At 42.0% G+C, this 20813-nt stretch overlaps 1 protein-coding gene, 1 long non-coding RNA gene and 1 pseudogene across 6 annotated transcripts; 1 reads left to right on the top strand and 2 right to left on the bottom strand.

Annotated features, from left to right (window-relative positions):
- Window positions 1-1943: 1943 nt before the first annotated feature.
- Window positions 1944-7823, bottom strand: LOC146515348 (long-chain fatty acid transport protein 2-like; annotated as a pseudogene). Its single transcript, XR_014875091.1, has 10 exons — window positions 7239-7823; window positions 6886-7095; window positions 6647-6802; window positions 6306-6430; window positions 6017-6211; window positions 5834-5951; window positions 5461-5658; window positions 5291-5388; window positions 2278-2408; window positions 1944-2165 (listed from the first exon to the last, which is right to left on the bottom strand). The product of XR_014875091.1 is annotated as a long-chain fatty acid transport protein 2-like (transcript).
- A 3265-nt stretch (window positions 7824-11088) lies between these two features.
- On the bottom strand, window positions 11089-19202 carry LOC146515346 (long-chain fatty acid transport protein 2-like). 4 transcript variants are annotated; one of them, XM_085166298.1, is made up of 11 exons: window positions 18663-19202; window positions 18310-18519; window positions 18071-18226; window positions 17725-17849; window positions 17434-17628; window positions 17257-17347; window positions 16883-17081; window positions 16713-16810; window positions 13818-13948; window positions 13484-13705; window positions 12018-13338 (listed from the first exon to the last, which is right to left on the bottom strand). In XM_085166298.1, the coding sequence occupies exons 1-10, from the start codon at window positions 19120-19122 to the stop codon at window positions 13529-13531; spliced, it is 1842 nt and encodes a 613-aa protein (XP_085022424.1). In that variant the 5' UTR covers window positions 19123-19202; the 3' UTR covers window positions 12018-13338; window positions 13484-13528. The 4 variants fall into 4 exon arrangements, 3 of the variants coding, with proteins under 3 accessions (XP_085022425.1, XP_085022426.1, XP_085022424.1); XM_085166300.1 differs by lacking the exons at window positions 12018-13338; window positions 13484-13705; window positions 13818-13948 and adding exons at window positions 11151-11178; window positions 11268-11343 and having other exon boundaries at window positions 18663-19201; XM_085166299.1 differs by lacking the exons at window positions 12018-13338; window positions 13484-13705; window positions 13818-13948 and adding an exon at window positions 11089-11343.
- Window positions 13943-17381, top strand: LOC146515347 (uncharacterized). Its single transcript, XR_014875085.1, has 2 exons — window positions 13943-14998; window positions 15836-17381. It is a non-coding gene; the product is annotated as an uncharacterized LOC146515347 (long non-coding RNA).
- Window positions 19203-20813: the final 1611 nt, after the last annotated feature.

Raw genomic sequence — 20813 nt, 5'->3', positions numbered from 1 at the left:
GCTCTGTTTCCCTATTTAGTTGTCATCTGTCTAGGCTCATCCCAGGTCTGTGTCTTCCCTAATATGTCGGTTATGGTGTTGTGTCTTCAGTGTGCAAGTCTGTCAAGTCCCCTTTAAGTCTCCCTCGCTCTTTGTGTGTTTCAGCAATGTCTTTGTCCTCCGTCGTCTTCCCTATTTGTCATGTGTAATCTCCTTGTCCATTTAGGTTCCCCTTAGGTCCCCCTGTGTCCCTCTCTGTGTTTGTGTGCATGTGTCCCTTTTTTGTTCACATGCCGGAAGTGATAGCAGAGCTGTACATCTTACTTTGATTCAGAAATCCCTCAGTCAGAACATGGTATATTATATTTAGATGGAAACTGGTGTATTCATAATTGTCCCTGGTACATTTGTTGTATGGGCAGTATGTGTTTATTGTTCGATTGTGTAATTACGTGTTACGCACTGGCAATGCATGCCGGGAGGCGGTAATACAGTGAGTAAAGAGTTGGTCCCGCGTACTTATTCAGATTCAGAGTAAGAATCACACATGGTGTCAGAAGTGCTGTGTGACTTGTAAGACTCCATACATCTGCCGAGTGTGAGGAGAAGGGGAAGGTGAAAACGAAATGCCAAATGACGCTGAAAACAGAGGCAATTACAGAAATGACGGAGCCAACTAATGTGTCCGAGTTGCGCAGTTTTCTGGGCATGGTGAATCAAGTGGGCAAGTTCATCCCCCATTTAGCTGAAAAAGACAAAGCCCTGAGAGATCTTCCCACAAAGGATGCATGGTATTGGGGAACTGACCAAGCGAGAGCTTTCAAAACATTAAGAGATGCCCTGACCTCACCCCCAGTGCTCGTAATGTATGACCCCAACAGAGACATTAAAGTATCAGCAGATGCTTCATCCTTTGGTCTCGCAGGTGTTCTTTTGCAGCTGTGGGAAGAAGGATGGCGACCACTGGCGTATGCATCGAGGTCCCTTTCTCCTACTGAACCACGATACGCACAAGTAGAAAAAGAGGCACTGGCGTCTAGTCTACATGGGCGTTTGAGCGATTTCGTGATTTCCTGATTGGTAAACATTTTTGTCTCAAAACGGACCACAAACCTCTCGTTTCCTTACTGGGGGGACAAGCTCTGGATCTCTTGCCACCCAGGATCTAGCGATTCAGAATGAGACTCATGCGTTACTCGTACAATGTGCAGTACGCCCCAGGGAAATCGCTCTGGACAGCAGATACTTTGTCCCGCTCGCCTCTGAAAAAGCCAGTGAACATGTCAGACAAAGAGCTAATGGAAAACAAAGACATATAATTGGACAGTATTGTAACAAACACGCCTGTCAGTTCCTCCTATATGCAAACACTGAAGGAACAACTGAAAAGTGACAGTGTGTGTGCTCGCGTCATGGACATGTGCACCCAAGGCTGGCCAGAACGTGCAAAACAAGAGCCTTTACTGAGAAATTACTGGCCTGACAGAGCCACACTCACAAGACGGCCTTTTGCTAAAAGATACACGGCTTGTCATTCCTTCAGCGATGAGAAACAAGGTTTGGGTGACCGATGTCAAAACTCCAGGCACTGTTATCCAAAAATCACTCTACACACGATCATACACAGTGGAGTTACCACAAGGGACTGTTAGGCGTAATCGCATGCATTTGATTCCTTTAAGTTCACCCGTGCACAAACCTGCTAATGTGCCTGTGTTGCAGAAACCACAAACACCCAGTGTAATCCCTGCTACACCTGTTAACACTGATGTTGTCTGAACCAAGTCAGGGAGGGCAATAGTTAAAGCTAAAAAGTTAGATCTATAAGAGAAAAAAAAAAAAAGGTTGTTATATAACTGTGTTACAATGGTTTTGTAGAGCACAGTAAAACGAATCAAAAAGAGTTGTCAAAAAAAAAAAAAAAAGAAAAAAAAGGAGAGAAATGAAAAAAACGATTTGCTTACACGTGAAAGAGGTGATTTTATTTCCTTTAAAAAGTAAAAATCACTTTATATTTTGATATTTCCTGCTACAATTGAATCAAATACATCTGGTGTGAGTGGAGTATAATTCCTCTCTTTTTCATTCAGAAAGTAGAGTGGGTCTGTTATTTCATTTGGGTTGAAGCCCTGCTCCACTGCTTTCGTCTTTATTAGCTTGAACGTGCCTGTAATGTCCAGTGACCTCTGTAATGAATCACAGTACAACCAATTATTAGTGGATAAAATAAATCATGCGAGCAACAAAGAGACTTAACCACAAATGCAAAAAAGTGTAAAATAACTGGAGTAAACATACTTGAATCCTCATAAAGCGTGGCCTGGCGTAGGACGGCAGGAAGTCCTCAACATGTTTAAAAACAACCGTGGAGTCAAACTTCAGTCCATCCATCAAAGTAACAGCAGCCATCCCGGCTCTTCCCTCCTGGCCTGAAGACAAAAGTTAAACAATCATAAAACAGGAGTTAAATGAAGTTCAGTATTGCTAATTAAAAGTGTCAGTACTAAGTAAAAGTCTTGAGCCACCACTCATCTCTTCACATTCTGACTTTGTCAACTGTTCTTATGCAGTAGTTTTCCAGGCTTCCTTAAGATCTATCAAACTCTTTCTTTAGACATTGGCTGCTTTCTCATTCATTTTTAGTCCAGTTCTTATCTCTGACCATTTTAAGAGGAATGTTTTTTTTGGTTTGTTAAGCCATATGACTGTCATGGTCCTCCAGTCCTCCTGTGCTGGCTCCCCATTTCTCTCTCCACTGCTTCTATCCTTTGTGTGTGTTGCGTGCATGAGAGAGAGAAAAAATACACACTTTTTGATACAAGGACAGGTCATTCCTCTGCATCCTGTCTTTTAGTCCATCATGCCTGTGATGATGAACTCACTTGTTGGTAATCCTGTAATCAGCTGGTCACTACTTAAGGAGAAGGAAGGCGTTCATTTGATGCCTGATTGTTAAATCTCTTACCTGACAAATTGTAGGGCTGCGTTTGTAAAGCTTTAGCGTATTGCGTTCTCCTCTGTGCAGATTTTTGAACATTCACTGTAAATAAATGCACTAAGCCTCCCAAGTCCACATCTTGAATCCAGAAGTTTGCATTAGTGATGACATTAACACTGACTTATAAATCATTCAAACATAAAAAAAAGGCAGAAGTTGTATTTAAGTTACTTTAGAACCTGGTAAGGGTTAAATTCAGCACATATGAATTTGTTTAGTATGTAAAACAACCCTTCGCCACAGTTGGCACGCGAAGAGTTAACTGATGGCACGACCATAGCTGGACTGGCCATCGGGCATACCAGGCATTTGCTCGGTGGGCCGATGATTTTTTTTTTTGGCTGTGGCGGAGCTTCCAGATTCAGTAAAATTAACAAGTGGTGGAGGCCAGCAGGTGGATGAGGGAGAGGGGAAGCAGGAGGAGGAGAGACCCGAGGCAGCCGACGGTCCGAGTGTTAGGTGAACTGAACTTCAGGTAAGAAGTTATGACCTGCAGTCTATCTGGGTCAGATATAAACCAAGTTTAGGTGGAGTTTATTTTTGTTATGCTGACTTTTTACAGTCAGTTACAATAACTCATACTGCGTACTAGCTAGCATGACAGAGTTTCTATACAGCTGGGTGGGTGCTATGAATTTACTGATGTTGAACTTTATTTTGTTCATAAGGTTAGTTAGTAGAGTTGCAAACCGTCCCATACAAACGGAATCGTCCCGTATTGAGAGAAATTATTACGCGTTTCGTGTTGAGCTGAGAAGGGACGCAGTTTGTCTAGGATGGAAAAAGACACAAAGGTGGATTTATTCTGTCGTTATGCTGCACAGCTGCCTCTTCTTCTCTCATGAGTAGAAGACCAAAGATCACATTAACATGTGTGTCTCTGTATTAAACAGACATGCCATATTGGCTTAGTTTATTTTTCTTATCATTGTTGTGAGGAGACCATAAATAGCATTTGTATTTTCTGTTGTACAGTCCATCTGCTGTTATGGAGTTCTTGTTATGGATAAAAAGTGTCTTTTTTTGTTTCAAAATAGCTGATAACTATTCACTGATAGCTGCCAACATCTGCAAACAAATATAATTCTATAAAGTGGTTCTATATATTGTGTAACTGTTAATATAGAGCGTTATTAAATTTATTGCAATCATATGGCACACTGACTTCTGAGGAAATTTTAAATGGCACTCGCCATCAGAAAGGTTGCCTACCCCTGATGTAAAAGATGGAAGCCACTGATGTCATCCAGTGCTCTTTGGACTGTTTGTTTTATGGAGATAAATGTTTAATCTCAGTTTGCTGCTCCGTTTGGTCCCATTTCATTAACCCTCATAATGTCCTCCCGATTTTCATACACCTGTGGTCCTCAGGGACAAAAAAATGACCCAAGGACAACACAATTAAAGCTTGCTTTACTTTTTCTTCAGCGGCTTCTCAAGTTGGTTATGGTCCATTCCATCACAGCCGACGGCATTTCCTGGATCGTGTTATCTCCTGTCCGGTTCCCGTGGTGGGCTTAGGTGTCCAAAACCCTGCTCGCTGCTGTTTTTTACATCTTGGGAGTCGTGGAATAAACCTTTTTTGTGCCTATTAACCTGGGCTTTACAGACAACGGGAGATTGAGAGACCAGTGTTGGACTGTAGAACTGCTTTGAAATTCATATGAGCTGGGGGGTCCCATTTCACTGCAGGGCAACCTGCATGTGGCAAATAAAGCTTTGATTGATTAATAAAAAAAGTACAAAAGTCAAAACACTGGGTTGATGACGACACTGTCTGTTCTTTTCTGTCTGTGCTGGTGGCGTGCCGCCTTCCTTAGGACAAAAGGAGCAGAATGAGCAGTTGGCTAACAGGATTCCCACCCGATCCTACCAGGTGGGCTGCTAACATGAAAATTCACAATATTTTTCACGTGTCCCAGTTGAAGCTTATTTGGACCAATCCCTGGCAGTTAGTGAAACTCAACTCCTACTTTCGTTGTTGTTTAGATTTATTGCCAAGTAATATTTACCAGTATATCCCTGTATTCAGCACCAGCTGCCCGAGTAGTGTGCGAGGTGCATTCCACCATGGCACAAACTCTTTGACTGTATATCCTTTACCCCATGTGTTTACTACTCTAAATAAGCTATATTGAAATAAAGGTACAATCTTCTGGAGAGAAAAAAAACAATAAAATAATAAAATCTTGATCTAGATTTTAAAAAATGCTTGATTGTGGAACAATTTGATTACTGATTGACTAAACAAACTAAGTGTGGTGTACATTGTTCTGAACATTTTGTTCTTGATTTTGGAGCAGCAACATGTACCTGGCACTTTGACTCCATAAACATTGGCTTCTTTAACACAGTCAGTCAGCACAAGGATGTCGGCAACCTCAGCTGTAGCTACGTTCTCTCCTTTCCATCTGTTGACAATTTGTTTTCAGTGCTCTGTGTGAGCTCACGTTTTTAAGCATTATTTCAAAACATGCGCTCACCTGAATGTGTCTCCAACACGATCGTGGAAGTACATGAAATTATCCTCATCGATGCGCAGCAGGTCACCGGTGTTGAAGTACAGATCACCTTTCTTGAAGACGTTATGCAGCTTCTTTTCTCAGTTTGCTTCATGTCTCTCACATAACCAGTGAATGGAGCTTTGGCTGTTATTTCAGTCACCAGAAGTCCAGGTTCACCTGATCAAAGTACGGGAGAAATCATCTTTGGGGTTATTATATTTTAAAGTCAATGTTAATGAGATTTCAATAAATACTTATTTTTAAAGATGCATGGGTGAGAACTTTAGAAATATAAAAAAAGGACAGGAAAAAAATAATCTTTGCTTTTGTAAGCGTCCTGGAAGTAACACACCTTTGTCAACCTCCATGCAAAAACCAGAAGAATCCCTCAAAGGTTCTTCTTTGTCTATGTCATATTTGATCACAGCATATGGAAAAAAACATCTGTAAGTTAAAAAAAAAAAAAGAAGCTAAAACACTGCTTCATGAGTGACAGGTTTTATTTCTTAATGTGAGCTGAAACATGGACTTTTACCTTGTGCAGGAAGGTGTGTCGCCCAAGAGCTCCCATCTTGCTGCTATAATTCAACAGAGAAAAGTTTCCCTCAGTTGCTCCGTAAAATTCTCTGATTTGAATTTCCCCAAATCGTCTCACAAAGTCCCTCCAAACATCTGTTCGGATCCCGTTGCCTACTGCAAGTCTGACCTTGTGGTTTTTATCACTGAGTTTCTGTTTGAAGAGAAAAGAAGAGCATGCGTTTGTTAGTTTTCTAAACCTCTGTGTGAGACAGTAGTATTAATGTTGGTGCTGTGTTGGCACAAACCTGTGGAGTGTTGCAGAGATAACGCATAATTTCACCTATGTACTGTATGACGGTGACATTATATTTTCTGCAGTCGTCCCAGAACTGGGAAGCAGAAAACGTACTCCTCAGAACAACAGGAATACCTGCACACAACAATAGATGACAACAGCACACTTTAAAGAGTAGCAGTGGAAGTAGTCAAAATTTTGGGTTTTTCAACAAATATGTAACATAGTTACATATATGTAACTATGGTTTTTATATTACATTGGTTTAAAAAAAACAAAAAACAAAAACTAAAGTCATACACCAATCATATATCTAAAAAACACAATAGTATATATCCAAAGAGTTCATACCCCTCTCAATGGCCCCAGTGAAGACAAGGAAGCCGGTGCTGTGATAAAGAGGGAGGGTATCATAAATCACATCTTTGGAGTTCACTCCTGATGAAGGCAGAAGTAAAGACATGGTCCACACTCTGCTTTGAGTGATCACAGCTGCTTTAGGGAGACCTGTTAAAGACAAGCCAGAGGCTGAGGGGGTGAATCTTCTGTTTCTTTCACTGATGCATCGTGAATCTCAGTAAGTAGTTTACCTGTTGTCCCTGAGGTGTATATGTAGGCTGCTGGACTCTTCATGGTTACATGGGACCTTAACTCCTTGGGTATAGGCTCAGAGGAAGCCTGATTCATTTTATCGATGAAGCTCTCCACACCTGTAACTTCACATCTGTCGGCTAAGATGAAAACATTGATCTGCTGTTCGTGCAGATGGGGCAGCACCTCCTTCACTGCATCCAGCAAGTCTAGAAAATTGTTTCATATAATTGATGAACTCCAGGCCTGTCAGATTATTTATTTATGTATTTATCTGGTTATTTAATGTTGAGTAAATGAGCTCTCTACTGTCTCCATCGCTTGGAAAAGCAGACAGAAATGCAGGTACTACCTTCAGATGCTACCAGAGTTGTGGCTCCGCTGCAGTTGAGGCAGTGTAGCAGAGACTTGGATCTGATGTTGGAGTTGAGCAAAGCTCCAGCGCATCCAATCTTCACCAAACCCAACCAGAGCCACAGGAACATCGGCTGGTTCCCCAGGAACAGCGCCACCGTGTCTCCTTCTTTTACGCATCCAGCCTGCAGAAACGCTCTCGCAACTTTGTTGCTCAGGACGTCTGCGTCCCGGTACGTGAACGTTTCATCTTTAAAATAAACGAAAGGCTTGTGCGGCTGTGTCTTCACCAGCTCTTAAAAGCGGTCCAGGATTGAGTAATTAGTCTGCACGCACTTTACGATGAACCGCCTTACTTTTATTTTAGTGAGCACGAATTGGACATCCTGGAGGAAGGAAGAATGGCGGAGTAAAACGCCACATGCAATCAAAGCCGCACACACTGTCCAGACCAACATGTTTGTCTCACAGCTGTCCTGCTGAAGACAAAGCAGAGGTATAAAATGGCATTTGGAGCAGGAGGAGGAGCACTGAGAAATTCCAAAGGTTGAAAAGCATTTTGTATTGCTAGAGAACAACCAGGTGAGCTGCATCGATGATTTACCGTATAACCAGTGTTGGGACTAACGCGTTATTAAGTAACTACGTAATTATTGTGGTAACGAGCACGGTAACTAGTTATTATGCCAAAATCAGGAACGCGTTAGTCGTTACTGGGATTTAGATAGGGTCGTTACTCGTTACTTCGTGTGGTGGCTATCGCGGAGCTTCCACAGATTCAATAACATTAGCAAGTGTTGGAGGCCAGCAGGTGGAAGAGAAGGAAACCCGAGGCGGCCGCCGGTCCAAGTGTGAACTGAACTTAACTTAAGTTATGACCCGCAGTCTATCTGGGTCAGATATAAACCAAGTTTAGGTGGAGTTTATTTTCGTTATTCTGACTTTTTCCGTACTGCGTACTAGCTAGTATGACGGAGTTTCTATACAGCTGGGTGGGTGCTATGAAGTTAACGATGTTAAACTTTATTTTGTTCATAAGTTATTAGAGTTGCCAACCGTCCCGTCTGGTATTCAGAGAAAATATTACGCGTTTCTTATTGAGGTGAAAAGGAACAGTTTGTCCCGTAATTCGGCTACATTGAAAAAGGCACGAAGCTGGAGTTATTCTGTGTCTTTGCTGCACAGCTGCCTCTTCTTCTCTCTTTCTCCCCCCTCCCTCTCCCGTTTCTACTTCAATCATGAAAACTGATCAATGATCAGCTGATCGGCTCTCTTGTTTGTTTATCGCCCACTTTGCGCCAGAAAGGGGAAACCAGCCGGTGTCGCGTTAAACAACAGCAGCACGTTTAAGCTTGATCAGCTGTTGTTAAAATTTATTTAATATTAATTCCTAGTATCAGCTGATGTTTGCTGGAGCCACAGCTGCAAAAAAGCTGCTGGTCATGATGTCGGTTTGTTTATCTGGTGAGAGGGAAACATGAAACCAGGAGATGTCCTTACTGAATCATCAGAGCTGAACAGGTGATGGAGATACAGGTTTACCTTTTAGGTGACATAAATGAGTTGAAGGGAAGTTATGAACCGTTTCTGAGAGACAGATAACCCCAGGATCCTTTTTAGGTGGCTGACAGCTGGTAACTGTGCAGGAGCAGAGCTAGCAAAGTTTTGCCAGGGGGGCCAGGTGTGGCATTAACAGGGAGAGGGGGGCACAAAGAAATACTTTTCTTTCTTATTCTCATTTAAAATGTCTAGCTTTTAAAAAATAATTATCTGAATCTTACAACAAACGATTGATGCATATATACCATCAAAACAGTGAACATCACTGTCACAACAGCGTTTGTTTTCATTCAAAGGCTTTATGATTTTTCCTATAATGGCCGGTCTCTAGTCAAAATGCCCGGGCCGATTTTTTGTCCCCGTCCAGCCCCATATGCAGCTCATCTGCAGTCTGGTGTTACCTACATCTTCCTATTCAGAAGGCAGAATTTCCGAGTTCTGAGTACAATCAAAGCACCACGACTGCAGTTTTTTGTGTTGGATGTAAAAGGCGCACATGATGCTGTGACGTAGGCTAGAATCATGGCAGCAGTCAGTGACGGTCCAGGCGTGGGATTTCTCTCGTGGAAATATGTATTATCTTTTCCTTTCTATTGGTAGGTGGCACAGTGCACTTGTGGCAAGTAAGCAAGCTAGAAGACTGTCAAAGTTTTGGAAGCAACACATTAACAAGAGAATTCTGAGTAAAACCAAAGTTACTTTCCCTAGTAACTAGTTACTTTGAAAGTAACGAGTAACTTGAAGTAACTGAGTTACTTTTGATAGAAGTAACTAGTAATGTAACTAAGTTACTTTTTTAAAGTAACTTACCCAACACTGCGTATAACATACTGCTTTCACGTGTTTTAGGCCTTTCACTGGCTTTAGTGACCACTTTAGATTGTGCTAGTGGACCAAAATGAAGCCCAAACAGACGGTGAGAGGGTAGCACCTGATGACCTGAACATGAAGACAGGCTGGAGACTGTCAGATCTCAACTAAGCGTTTGCTGGGCTGTGTTTGCTCACACAGAAGGGCAGGTGCTGTTCATAACCTTTAACTTGTAGTTTTGCCAAGAGCCTCTGGTGAGTCTGTTGGGGCACAAGGCAAAACTTCAGAGGAACCCTTTAACTAGCACCAAATACTCTGACTATCAACAATAACTGTCTAGAAGGAAAGTGGAACCAGTGAAACCCTTTTCTGTGTCCGCTGCATCAGCCAGCAACATCGGGGAATTAGGCAGTCTCAGATATAATGAGATTGCTAAGAAGACTCCTCATACCGAGACGTTTGTGCATACAAAGAGGAGTATGCACAGAGAGCCTACTCCTGGCTCTGAATGTGAGAAGCTGCAGAAAATCTCGTCGAGGCCTCTGTTTTATGACTTGAGGCAGCGCCAACAGGACAGCAGCTTTGACAGTCCCTCCTAACAGCAAAACATTCTAAACGTTATGATCCCTAGTTTATGTTTTTCCCAGTGGTCCTAAGTTTTTGGGGCGACCGTGGCTCAGGGGGTTGGGAAGCGTATCTGTAACCGGAAGGTCGCCGGTTCGTTCCCCGGGCTCTCTGTCCTGGTCGTTGTGTCCTTGGGCAAGACACTTTACCCCACCGCCTACTGGTGTTGGCCAGAGGGGCCGATGGCGCGATATGGCAGCCTCGCCTCTGTCAGTCTGCCCCAGGGCAGCTGTGGCTACAACTGAGAGTGAATGAATAATGGCATTGTAAAGCGCTTTGAGTGCCTTGAAAAGCGCTATATAAATCCAATCCATTATCATCCATTATCAACTGTATATATTATAACATGTATCTGTTGTGGAAATATTAGTAATAGTAACGAGAAGTTGTGTGCCAGAAAAGCCAGACAGAAGCTGTTAATTATTGAGCTTCAAAGATGTCAGACTGGATTTCGTAACCTGCTGCTGGCTGGAGTTTACATAATGACAAAGTATGTATAGAGGACGTTCCTGATTAACTCTAGTGAATATGTATGTTTCTTACTGCTTTATTGCCTTGTGTAAACAAATGCAGGCTAAATTCCAGTCTATTCTATTACTTTAGCAGTATAGTTTATTACTGTGTGTGTGTGTGTGTGTGTGTGTGTGTGTGTGTGTGTGGTCAGATTTATAGATGTTCAAACAAATTTTTAAACACTGACAAATCTTTAAACGTGCATCAAAAGATTTGTTACTCTTGAGATGACTCACCCTCGAGTCAAAATTCACAAGTTACAAACAACTTTACACCTGTTTTAATATCTGCTGCAGCAAAAAAAAAAAAAGAAGAAAAATCAGATACAAAACAAAACAGTTTATATGTTGGGTTTATGTTATCCACAATTTATTGGAAGCTTAACTTGTGTTCACAACTTGCTGCTGTTGCCCAGGGACTACAGACGATCTCTATGGATATAGATATGGATATGGAGGGTGTGTATATGAAATCACAGCTTTAATAAAATTATTATGAAGGCAAATATAATTTAAAACACCTTGTCATTAAAATGTGCAGCCAGAAGTGCAACGCTGTCATCTCAATAATTTGCATCCTGGCTCTTCCCTCCTGACCTGAAGACAAAAGTTAAACAATCACAAAACATGTGAAACATGACAAACACACTACAGGACAAAGCATGATGTCATGGGCTGGGTTTTTGGACCTAGCATTTTAAATTTCATGTCCCTTTTGTATTATGATGTTCTTGTTTGTATAGTTTAGGCTTCATTTAGTTCTGTTGATAGTGAGCTCTGTTTCCCTATTTCGTTCTCATCTGTCTAGGCTCATCCCAGGTCTGTGTCTTCCCTAATATGTTGGTTATGGTGTCGTGTCTTCAGTGTGCAAGTCTGTCAAGTCCCCTTTAAGTCTCCCTCGCTCTTTGTGTGTTTCAGCAATGTCTTTGTCCTCCGTCGTCTTCCCTATTTGTCATGTGTAATCTCCTTGTCCATTTAGGTTCCCCTTAGGTCCCCCTGTGTCCCTCTCTGTGTTTGTGTGCATGTGTCCCTTTTTTGTTCACATGCCGGAAGTGATAGCAGAGCTGTACATCTTACTTTGATTCAGAAATCCCTCAGTCAGAACATGGTATATTATATTTAGATGGAAACTGGTGTATTCATAATTGTCCCTGGTACATTTGTTGTATGGGCAGTATGTGTTTATTGTTCGATTGTGTAATTACGTGTTACGCACTGGCAATGCATGCCGGGAGGCGGTAATACAGTGAGTAAAGAGTTGGTCTTACGGCACACAGTGGTCCCGCGTACTTATTCAGATTCAGAGTAAGAATCACACATGGTGTCAGAAGTGCTGTGTGACTTGTAAGACTCCATACATCTGCCGAGTGTGAGGAGAAGGGGAAGGTGAAAACGAAATGCCAAATGACGCTGAAAACAGAGGCAATTACAGAAATGACGGAGCCAACTAATGTGTCCGAGTTGCGCAGTTTTCTGGGCATGGTGAATCAAGTGGGCAAGTTCATCCCCCATTTAGCTGAAAAAGACAAAGCCCTGAGAGATCTTCTTTCCACAAAGGATGCATGGTATTGGGGAACTGACCAAGCGAGAGCTTTCAAAACATTAAGAGATGCCCTGACCTCACCCCAAGTGCTCACAATGTATAACCCCAACAGAGACATTAAAGTATCAGCAGATGCTTCATCCTTTGGTCTCGCAGGTGTTCTTTTGCAGCTGTGGGAAGAAGGATGGCGACCAGTGGCGTATGCATCGAGGTCCCTTTCTCCTACTGAACCACGATACGCACAAGTAGAAAAAGAGGCACTGGCGTCTAGTCTACATGGGCGTTTGAGCGATTTCGTGATATCCTGATTGGTAAACATTTGTCTCGAAACGGACCACAAACCTCTTGTTTCCTTACTGGGGGGACAAGCTCTGGATCTCTTGCCACCCAGGATCTAGCGATTCAGAATGAGACTCATGCGTTACTCGTACAATGTGCAGTACGCCCCAGGGAAATCGCTCTGGACAGCAGATACTTTGTCCCGCTCGCCTCTGAAAAAGCCAGTGAACATGTCAGACAAAGAGCTAATGGAAAACACAGACATAAGTGGACAGTATTGTAACAAACACACCTGTCTGTTCCTCCTATATGCAAACACTGAAGGAACAACTGAAAAGCGACAGTGTGTGTGCTCGCGTCATGGACATGTGCACCCAAGGCTGGCCAGAACGTGCAAAACAAGAGCCTTTACTGAGAAATTACTGGCCTGACAGAGCCACACTCACAAGACGGCCTTTTGCTAAAAGATACACAGCTTGTCATTCCTTCAGCGATGAGAAACAAGGTTTGGGTGACCGATGTCAAAACTCCAGGCACTGTTATCCAAAAATCACTCTACACCACGATCATACACAGTAGAGTTACCACAAGAGACTGTTAGGCGTAATCACATGCATTTGATTCCTTTAAGTTCACCCGTGCACGAACCTGCTAATGTGCCTGTGTTGCAGAAACCACAAACACCCAGTGTAATCCCTGCTACACCTGTTAACACTGATGTTGTCTGAACCAAGTCAGGGAGGGCAATAGTTAAAGCTAAAAAGTTAGATCTATAAGAGAAAAAAAAAAAAAAGGTTGTTGTTATATATTGTGTTACAATGGTTTTGTAGAGCACAGTAAAACGAATCAAAAAGAGTTGTCAAAAAAAAAAAAAAAGAAAAAAAAGGAGAGAAATGAAAAAAACGATTTGCTTACACGTGAAAGAGGTGATTTTATTTCCTTTAAAAAGTAAAAATCACTTTATATTTTGATATTTCCTGCTACAATTGAATCAAATACATCTGGTGTGAGTGGAGTATAATTCCTCTCTTTTTCATTCAGAAAGTAGAGTGGGTCTGTTATTTCATTTGGGTTGAAGCCCTGCTCCACTGCTTTCGTCTTTATTAGCTTGAACGTGCCTGTAATGTCCAGTGACCTCTGTAATGAATCACAGTACAACCAATTATTAGTGGATAAAATAAATCATGCGAGCAACAAAGAGACTTAACCACAAATGCAAAAAAGTGTAAAATAACTGGAGTAAACATACTTGAATCCTCATAAAGCGTGGCCTGGCGTAGGACGGCAGGAAGTCCTCAACATGTTTAAAAACAACCGTGGAGTCAAACTTCAGTCCATCCATCAAAGTAACAGCAGCCATCCCGGCTCTTCCCTCCTGGCCTGAAGACAAAAGTTAAACAATCACAAAACAGGAGTTAAATGAAGTTCAGTATTGCTAATTAAAAGTGTCAGTACTAAGTAAAAGTCTTGAGCCACCACTCATCTCTTCACATTCTGACTTTGTCAACTGTTCTTATGCAGTAGTTTTCCAGGCTTCCTTAAGATCTGTCAAACTCTTTCTTTAGACATTGGCTGCTTTCTCATTCATTTTTAGTCCAGTTCTTATCTCTGACCATTTTAAGAGGAATGTTTTTTTTTTGTTTGTTAAGCCATATGACTGTCATGGTCCTCCAGTCCTCCTGAGCTGGCTCCCCATTTCTCTCTCCACTGCTTCTATCCTTTGTGTGTGTCGCGTGGATGAGAGAGAGAAAAAATACACACTTTTTGATACAAGGACAGGTCATTCCTCTGCATCCTGTCTTTTAGTCCATCATGCCTGTGATGATGAACTCACTTGTTGGTAATCCTGTAATCAGCTGGTCACTACTTAAGGAGAAGGAAGGCGTTCATTTGATGCCTGATTGTTAAATCTCTTACCTGACAAAAATTGTAGGGCTGCGTTTGTAAAGCTTTAGCGTATTGCGTTCTCCTCTGTGCAGATTTTTGAACATTCACTGTAAATAAATGCACTAAGCCTCCCAAGTCCACATCTTGAATCCAGAAGTTTGCATTAGTGATGACATTAACACTGACTTATAAATCATTCAAACATAAAAAAAAGGCAGAAGTTGTATTTAAGTTACTTTAGAACCTGGTAAGGGTTAAATTCAGCACATATGAATTTGTTTAGTATGTAAAACAACCCTTCGCCACAGTTGGCACGCGAAGAGTTAACTGATGGCACGACCATAGCTGGACTGGCCATCGGGCATACCAGGCATTTGCTCGGTGGGCCGATGATTTTTTTTTTTTTTGGCTGTGGCGGAGCTTCCAGATTCAGTAAAATTAACAAGTGGTGGAGGCCAGCAGGTGGATGAGGGAGAGGGGAAGCAGGAGGAGGAGAGACCCGAGGCAGCCGACGGTCCGAGTGTCAGGTGAACTGAACTTCAGGTAAGAAGTTATGACCTGCAGTCTATCTGGGTCAGATATAAACCAAGTTTAGGTGGAGTTTATTTTTGTTATGCTGACTTTTTACAGTCACTTACAATAACTCATACTGCGTACTAGCTAGCATGACAGAGTTTCTATACAGCTGGGTGGGTGCTATGAATTTACTGATGTTGAACTTTATTTTGTTCATAAGGTTAGTTAGTAGAGTTGCAAACCGTCCCGTACAAACGGAATCGTCCCGTATTGAGAGAAATTATTACGCGTTTCGTGTTGAGCTGAGAAGGGACGCAGTTTGTCTAGGATGGAAAAAGACACAAAGGTGGATTTATTCTGTCGTTATGCTGCACAGCTGCCTCTTCTTCTCTCATGAGTAGAAGACCAAAGATCACATTAACATGTGTGTCTCTGTATTAAACAGACATGCCATATTGGCTTAGTTTATTTTTCTTATCATTGTTGTGAGGAGACCATAAATAGCATTTGTATTTTCTGTTGTACAGTCCATCTGCTGTTATGGAGTTCTTGTTATGGATAAAAAGTGTCTTTTTTGTTTCAAAATAGCTGATAACTATTCGCTGATAGCTGCCAACATCTGCAAACAAATATAATTCTATAAAGTGGTTCTATATATTGTGTAACTGTTAATATAGAGCGTTATTAAATTTATTGCTAATGCAATCATATGGCACACTGACTTCTGAGGAAATTTTAAATGGCACTCGCCATCAGAAAGGTTGCCTACCCCTGATGTAAAAGATGGATGAAGCCACTGATGTCATCCAGTGCTCTTTGGACTGTTTGTTTTATGGAGATAAATGTTTAATCTCTTTTCTTCAGCGGCTTCTCAAGTTAGTTATGGTCCATTCCATCACAGCCGACGGCATTTCCTGGATCGTGTTATCTCCTGTCCGGTTCCCGTGGTGGGCTTAGGTGTCCAAAACCCTGCTCGCTGCTGTTTTTTACATCTTGGGAGTCGTGGAATAAACCTTTTTTGTGCCTATTAACCTGGGCTTTACAGACAACGGGAGATTGAGAGACCAGTGTTGGACTGTAGAACTGCTTTGAAATTCATATGAGCTGGGGGGTCCCATTTCACTGCAGGGCAACCTGCATGTGGCGAATAAAGCTTTGATTGATTAATAAAAAAAGTACAAAAGTCAAAACACTGGGTTGATGACGACACTGTCTGTTCTTTTCTGTCTGTGCTGGTGGCGTGCCGCCTTCCTTAGGACAAAAGGAGCAGAATGAGCAGTTGGCTAACAGGATTCCCACCCGATCCTACCAGGTGGGCTGCTAACATGAAAATTCACAATATTTTTCACGTGTCCCAGTTGAAGCTTATTTGGACCAATCCCTGGCAGTTAGTGAAACTCAACTCCTACTTTCGTTGTTGTTTAGATTTATTGCCAAGTAATATTTACCAGTATATCCCTGTATTCAGCACCAGCTGCCCGAGTAGTGTGTGAGGTGCATTCCACCATGGCACAAACTCTTTGACTGTATATCCTTTACCCCATGTGTTTACTACTCTAAATAAGCTATATTGAAATAAAGGTACAATCTTCTGGAGAGAAAAAAAACAATAAAATCTTGATCTAGATTTAAAAAAATGCTTGATTGTGGAACAATTTGATTACTGATTGACTAAACAAACTAAGTGTGGTGTACATTGTTCTGAACATTTTGTTCTTGATTTTGGAGCAGCAACATGTACCTGGCACTTTGACTCCATAAACATTGGCTTCTTTAACACAGTCAGTCAGCACAAGGATGTCGGCAACCTCAGCTGTAGCTACGTTCTCTCCTTTCCATCTGTTGACAATTTGTTTTCAGTGCTCTGTGTGAGCTCACGTTTTTAAGCATTATTTCAAAACATGCGCTCACCTGAATGTGTCTCCAACACGATCGTGGAAGTACATGAAATTATCCTCATCGATGCGCAGCAGGTCGCCGGTGTTGAAGTACAGATCACCTTTCTTGAAGACGTTATGCAGCTTCTTTTTCTCAGTTTGCTTCATGTCTCTCACATAACCAGTGAATGGAGCTTTGGCTGTTATTTCAGTCACCAGAAGTCCAGGTTCACCTGATCAAAGTACGGGAGAAATCATCTTTGGGGTTATTATATTTTAAAGTCAATGTTAATGAGATTTCAATAAATACTTATTTTTAAAGATGCATGGGTGAGAACTTTAGAAATATAAAAAAAGGACAGGAAAAAAATAATCTTTGCTTTTGTAAGCGTCCTGGAAGTAACACACCTTTGTCAACCTCCATGCAAAAACCAGAAGAATCCCTCAAAGGTTCTTCTTTGTCTATGTCATATTTGATCACAGCATATGGAAAAAACATCTGTAAGTTTAAAAAAAGAAGCTAAAACACTGCTTCATGAGTGACAGGTTTTATTTCTTAATGTGAGCTGAAACATGGACTTTTACCTTGTGCAGGAAGGTGTGTCGCCCAAGAGCTCCCATCTTGCTGCTATAATTCAACAGAGAAAAGTTTCCCTCAGTTGCTCCGTAAAATTCTCTGATTTGAATTTCCCCAAATCGTCTCACAAAGTCCCTCCAAACATCTGCTCTGATCCCGTTGCCTACTGCAAGTCTGACCTTGTGGTTTTTATCACTGAGTTTCTGTTTGAAGAGAAAAGAAGAGCGTGCGTTTGTTAGTTTTCTAAACCTTTCTGTGTGAGACAGTAGTATTAATGTTGGTGCTGTGTTGGCACAAACCTGTGGAGTGTTGCAGAGATAACGCATAATTTCACCTATGTACTGTATGACGGTGACATTATATTTTCTGCAGTCATCCCAGAACTGGGAAGCAGAAAACTTACTCCTCAGAACAACAGGAATACCTGCACACAACAATAGATGACAACAGCACACTTTAAAGAGTAGCAGCGGAAGTAGTCAAAATTTTGGGTTTTTCAACAAATATGTAACTAATATGTAACATATAGTTACATATATGTAACTATGGTTTTTATATTACATTGGTTTAAAAAAAAAAAAACTAAAGTCATACACCAATCATATATCTAAAAAACACAATAGTATATATCCAAAGAGTTCATACCCCTCTCAATGGCCCCAGTGAAGACAAGGAAGCCGGTGCTGTGATAAAGAGGGAGGGTATCATAAATCACATCTTTGGAGTTCACTCCTGATGAAGGCAGAAGTAAAGACATGGTCCACACTCTGCTTTGAGTGATCACAGCTGCTTTAGGGAGACCTGTTAAAGACAAGCCAGAGGCTGAGGGGGTGAATCTTCTGTTTCTTTCACTGATGCATCGTGAATCTCAGTAAGTAGTTTACCTGTTGTCCCTGAGGTGTATATGTAGGCTGCTGGACTCTTCATGGTTACATGGGACCTTAACTCCTTGGGTATAGGCTCAGAGGAAGCCTGATTCATTTTATCGATGAAGCTCTCCACACCTGTAACTTCACATCTGTCGGCTAAGATGAAAACATTGATCTGCTGTTCGTGCAGATGGGGCAGCACCTCCTTCACTGCATCCAGCAAGTCTAGAAAATTGTTTCATATAATTGATGAACTCCAGGCCTGTCAGATTATTTATTTATGTATTTATCTGGTTATTTAATGTTGAGTAAATGAGCTCTCTACTGTCTCCATCGCTTGGAAAAGCAGACAGAAATGCAGGTACTACCTTCAGATGCTACCAGAGTTGTGGCTCCGCTGCAGTTGAGGCAGTGTAGCAGAGACTTGGATCTGATGTTGGAGTTGAGCAAAGCTCCAGCGCATCCAATCTTCACCAAACCCAACCAGAGCCACAGGAACATCGGCTGGTTCCCCAGGAACAGCGCCACCGTGTCTCCTTCTTTTACGCATCCAGCCTGCAGAAACGCTCTCGCAACTTTGTTGCTCAGGACGTCTGCGTCCCGGTACGTGAACGTTTCATCTTTAAAATAAACGAAAGGCTTGTGCGGCTGTGTCTTCACCAGCTCTAAAAAGCGGTCCAGGATTGAGTAATTAGTCTGCACGCACTTTACGATGAACCGCCTTACTTTTATTTTAGTGAGCACGAATTGGACATCCTGGAGGAAGGAAGAATGACGGAGTAAAACGCCACATGCAATCAAAGCCGCACACACTGTCCAGACCAACATGTTTGTCTCACAGCTGTCCTGCTGAAGACAAAGCAGAGGTATAAAATGGCATTTGGAGCAGGAGGAGGAGCACTGAGAAATTCCAAAGGTTGAAAAGCATTTTGTATTGCTAGAGAACAACCAGGTGAGCTGCATCGATGATTTACCGTATAACCAGTGTTGGGACTAACGCGTTATTAAGTAACTACGTTATTATTGTGGTAACGAGCACGGTAACTAGTTATTATGCCAAAATCAGGAACGCGTTAGTCGTTACTGGGATTTAGATAGGGTCGTTACTCGTTACTTCGTGTGGTGGCTATCACGGAGCTTCCACAGATTCAATAACATTAGCAAGTGTTGGAGGCCAGCAGGTGGAAGAGAAGGAAACCCAAGGCGGCCGCCGGTCCAAGTGTGAACTGAACTTAACTTAAGTTATGACCCGCAGTCTATCTGGGTCAGATATAAACCAAGTTTAGGTGGAGTTTATTTTCGTTATTCTGACTTTTTCCGAACTGCGTACTAGCTAGCATGACGGAGTTTCTATACAGCTGGGTGGGTGCTATGAAGTTAACGATGTTAAACTTTATTTTGTTCATAAGTTATTAGAGTTGCCAACCGTCCCGTCTGGTATTCAGAGAAAATATTACGCGTTTCTTATTGAGGTGAAAAGGAACAGTTTGTCCCGAAATTTCGCTACACTGAAAAAGGCACGAAGCTGGAGTTATTCTGTGTCTTTGCTGCACAGCTGCCTCTTCTTCTCTCTTTCTCCCCCCTCCCTCTCCCGTTTCTACTTCAATCATGAAAACTGATCAATGATCAGCTGATCGGCTCTCTTGTTTGTTTATCGCCCACTTTGCGCCAGAAAGGGGAAACCAGCCGATGTCGCGTTAAACAACAGCAGCACGTTTAAGCTTGATCAGCTGTTGTTAGAATTTATTTAATATTAATTCCTAGTATCAGCTGATGTTTGCTGGAGCCACAGCTGCAAAAAAGCTGCTGGTCATGATGTCGGTTTGTTTATCTGGTGAGAGGGAAACATGAAACCAGGAGATGTCCTTACTGAATCATCAGAGCTGAACAGGTGATGGAGATACAGGTTTACCTTTTAGGTGACATAAATGAGTTGAAGGGAAGTTATGAACTGTTTCTGAGAGACAGATAACCCCAGGATCCTTTTTAGGTAGCTGACAGCTGGTAACTGTGCAGGAGCAGAGCTAGCAAAGTTTTGCCAGGGGGGCCAGGTGTGGCATTAACAGGGAGAGGGGGGCACAAAGAAATACTTTTCTTTCTTATTCTCATTTAAAATGTCTAGCTTTTAAAAAATAATTATCTGAATCTTACAACAAACGATTGATGCATATATACCATCAAAACAGTGAACATTACTGTCACAACAGCGTTTGTTTTCATTCAAAGGCTTTATGATTTTTCCTATAATGGCCGGTCTCTAGTCAAAATGCCCGAGCCGATTTTTTTGTCCCCGTCCAGCCCCGTATGCAGCTCATCTGCAGTCTGGTGTTACCTACATCTTCCTACTCAGAAGGCAGAATTTCTGAGTTCTGAGTACAATCAAAGCACCACGACTGCAGTTTTTGTGTTGGATGTAAAAGGCGCACATGACGCTGTGACGTAGGCTAGAATCATGGCAGCAGTCAATGACGGTCCAGGCGTGGGATTTCTCTCGTGGAAATATGTATTATCTTTTCCTT

The sequence above is a fragment of the Neolamprologus multifasciatus genome, chromosome 7 (genome assembly GCF_963576455.1).
Source record: "Neolamprologus multifasciatus chromosome 7, fNeoMul1.2, whole genome shotgun sequence".
In the NCBI taxonomy this organism is placed as follows: Eukaryota; Metazoa; Chordata; class Actinopteri; order Cichliformes; family Cichlidae; genus Neolamprologus; species Neolamprologus multifasciatus.
This window is presented reverse-complemented; position numbering and strand designations above follow the sequence as displayed.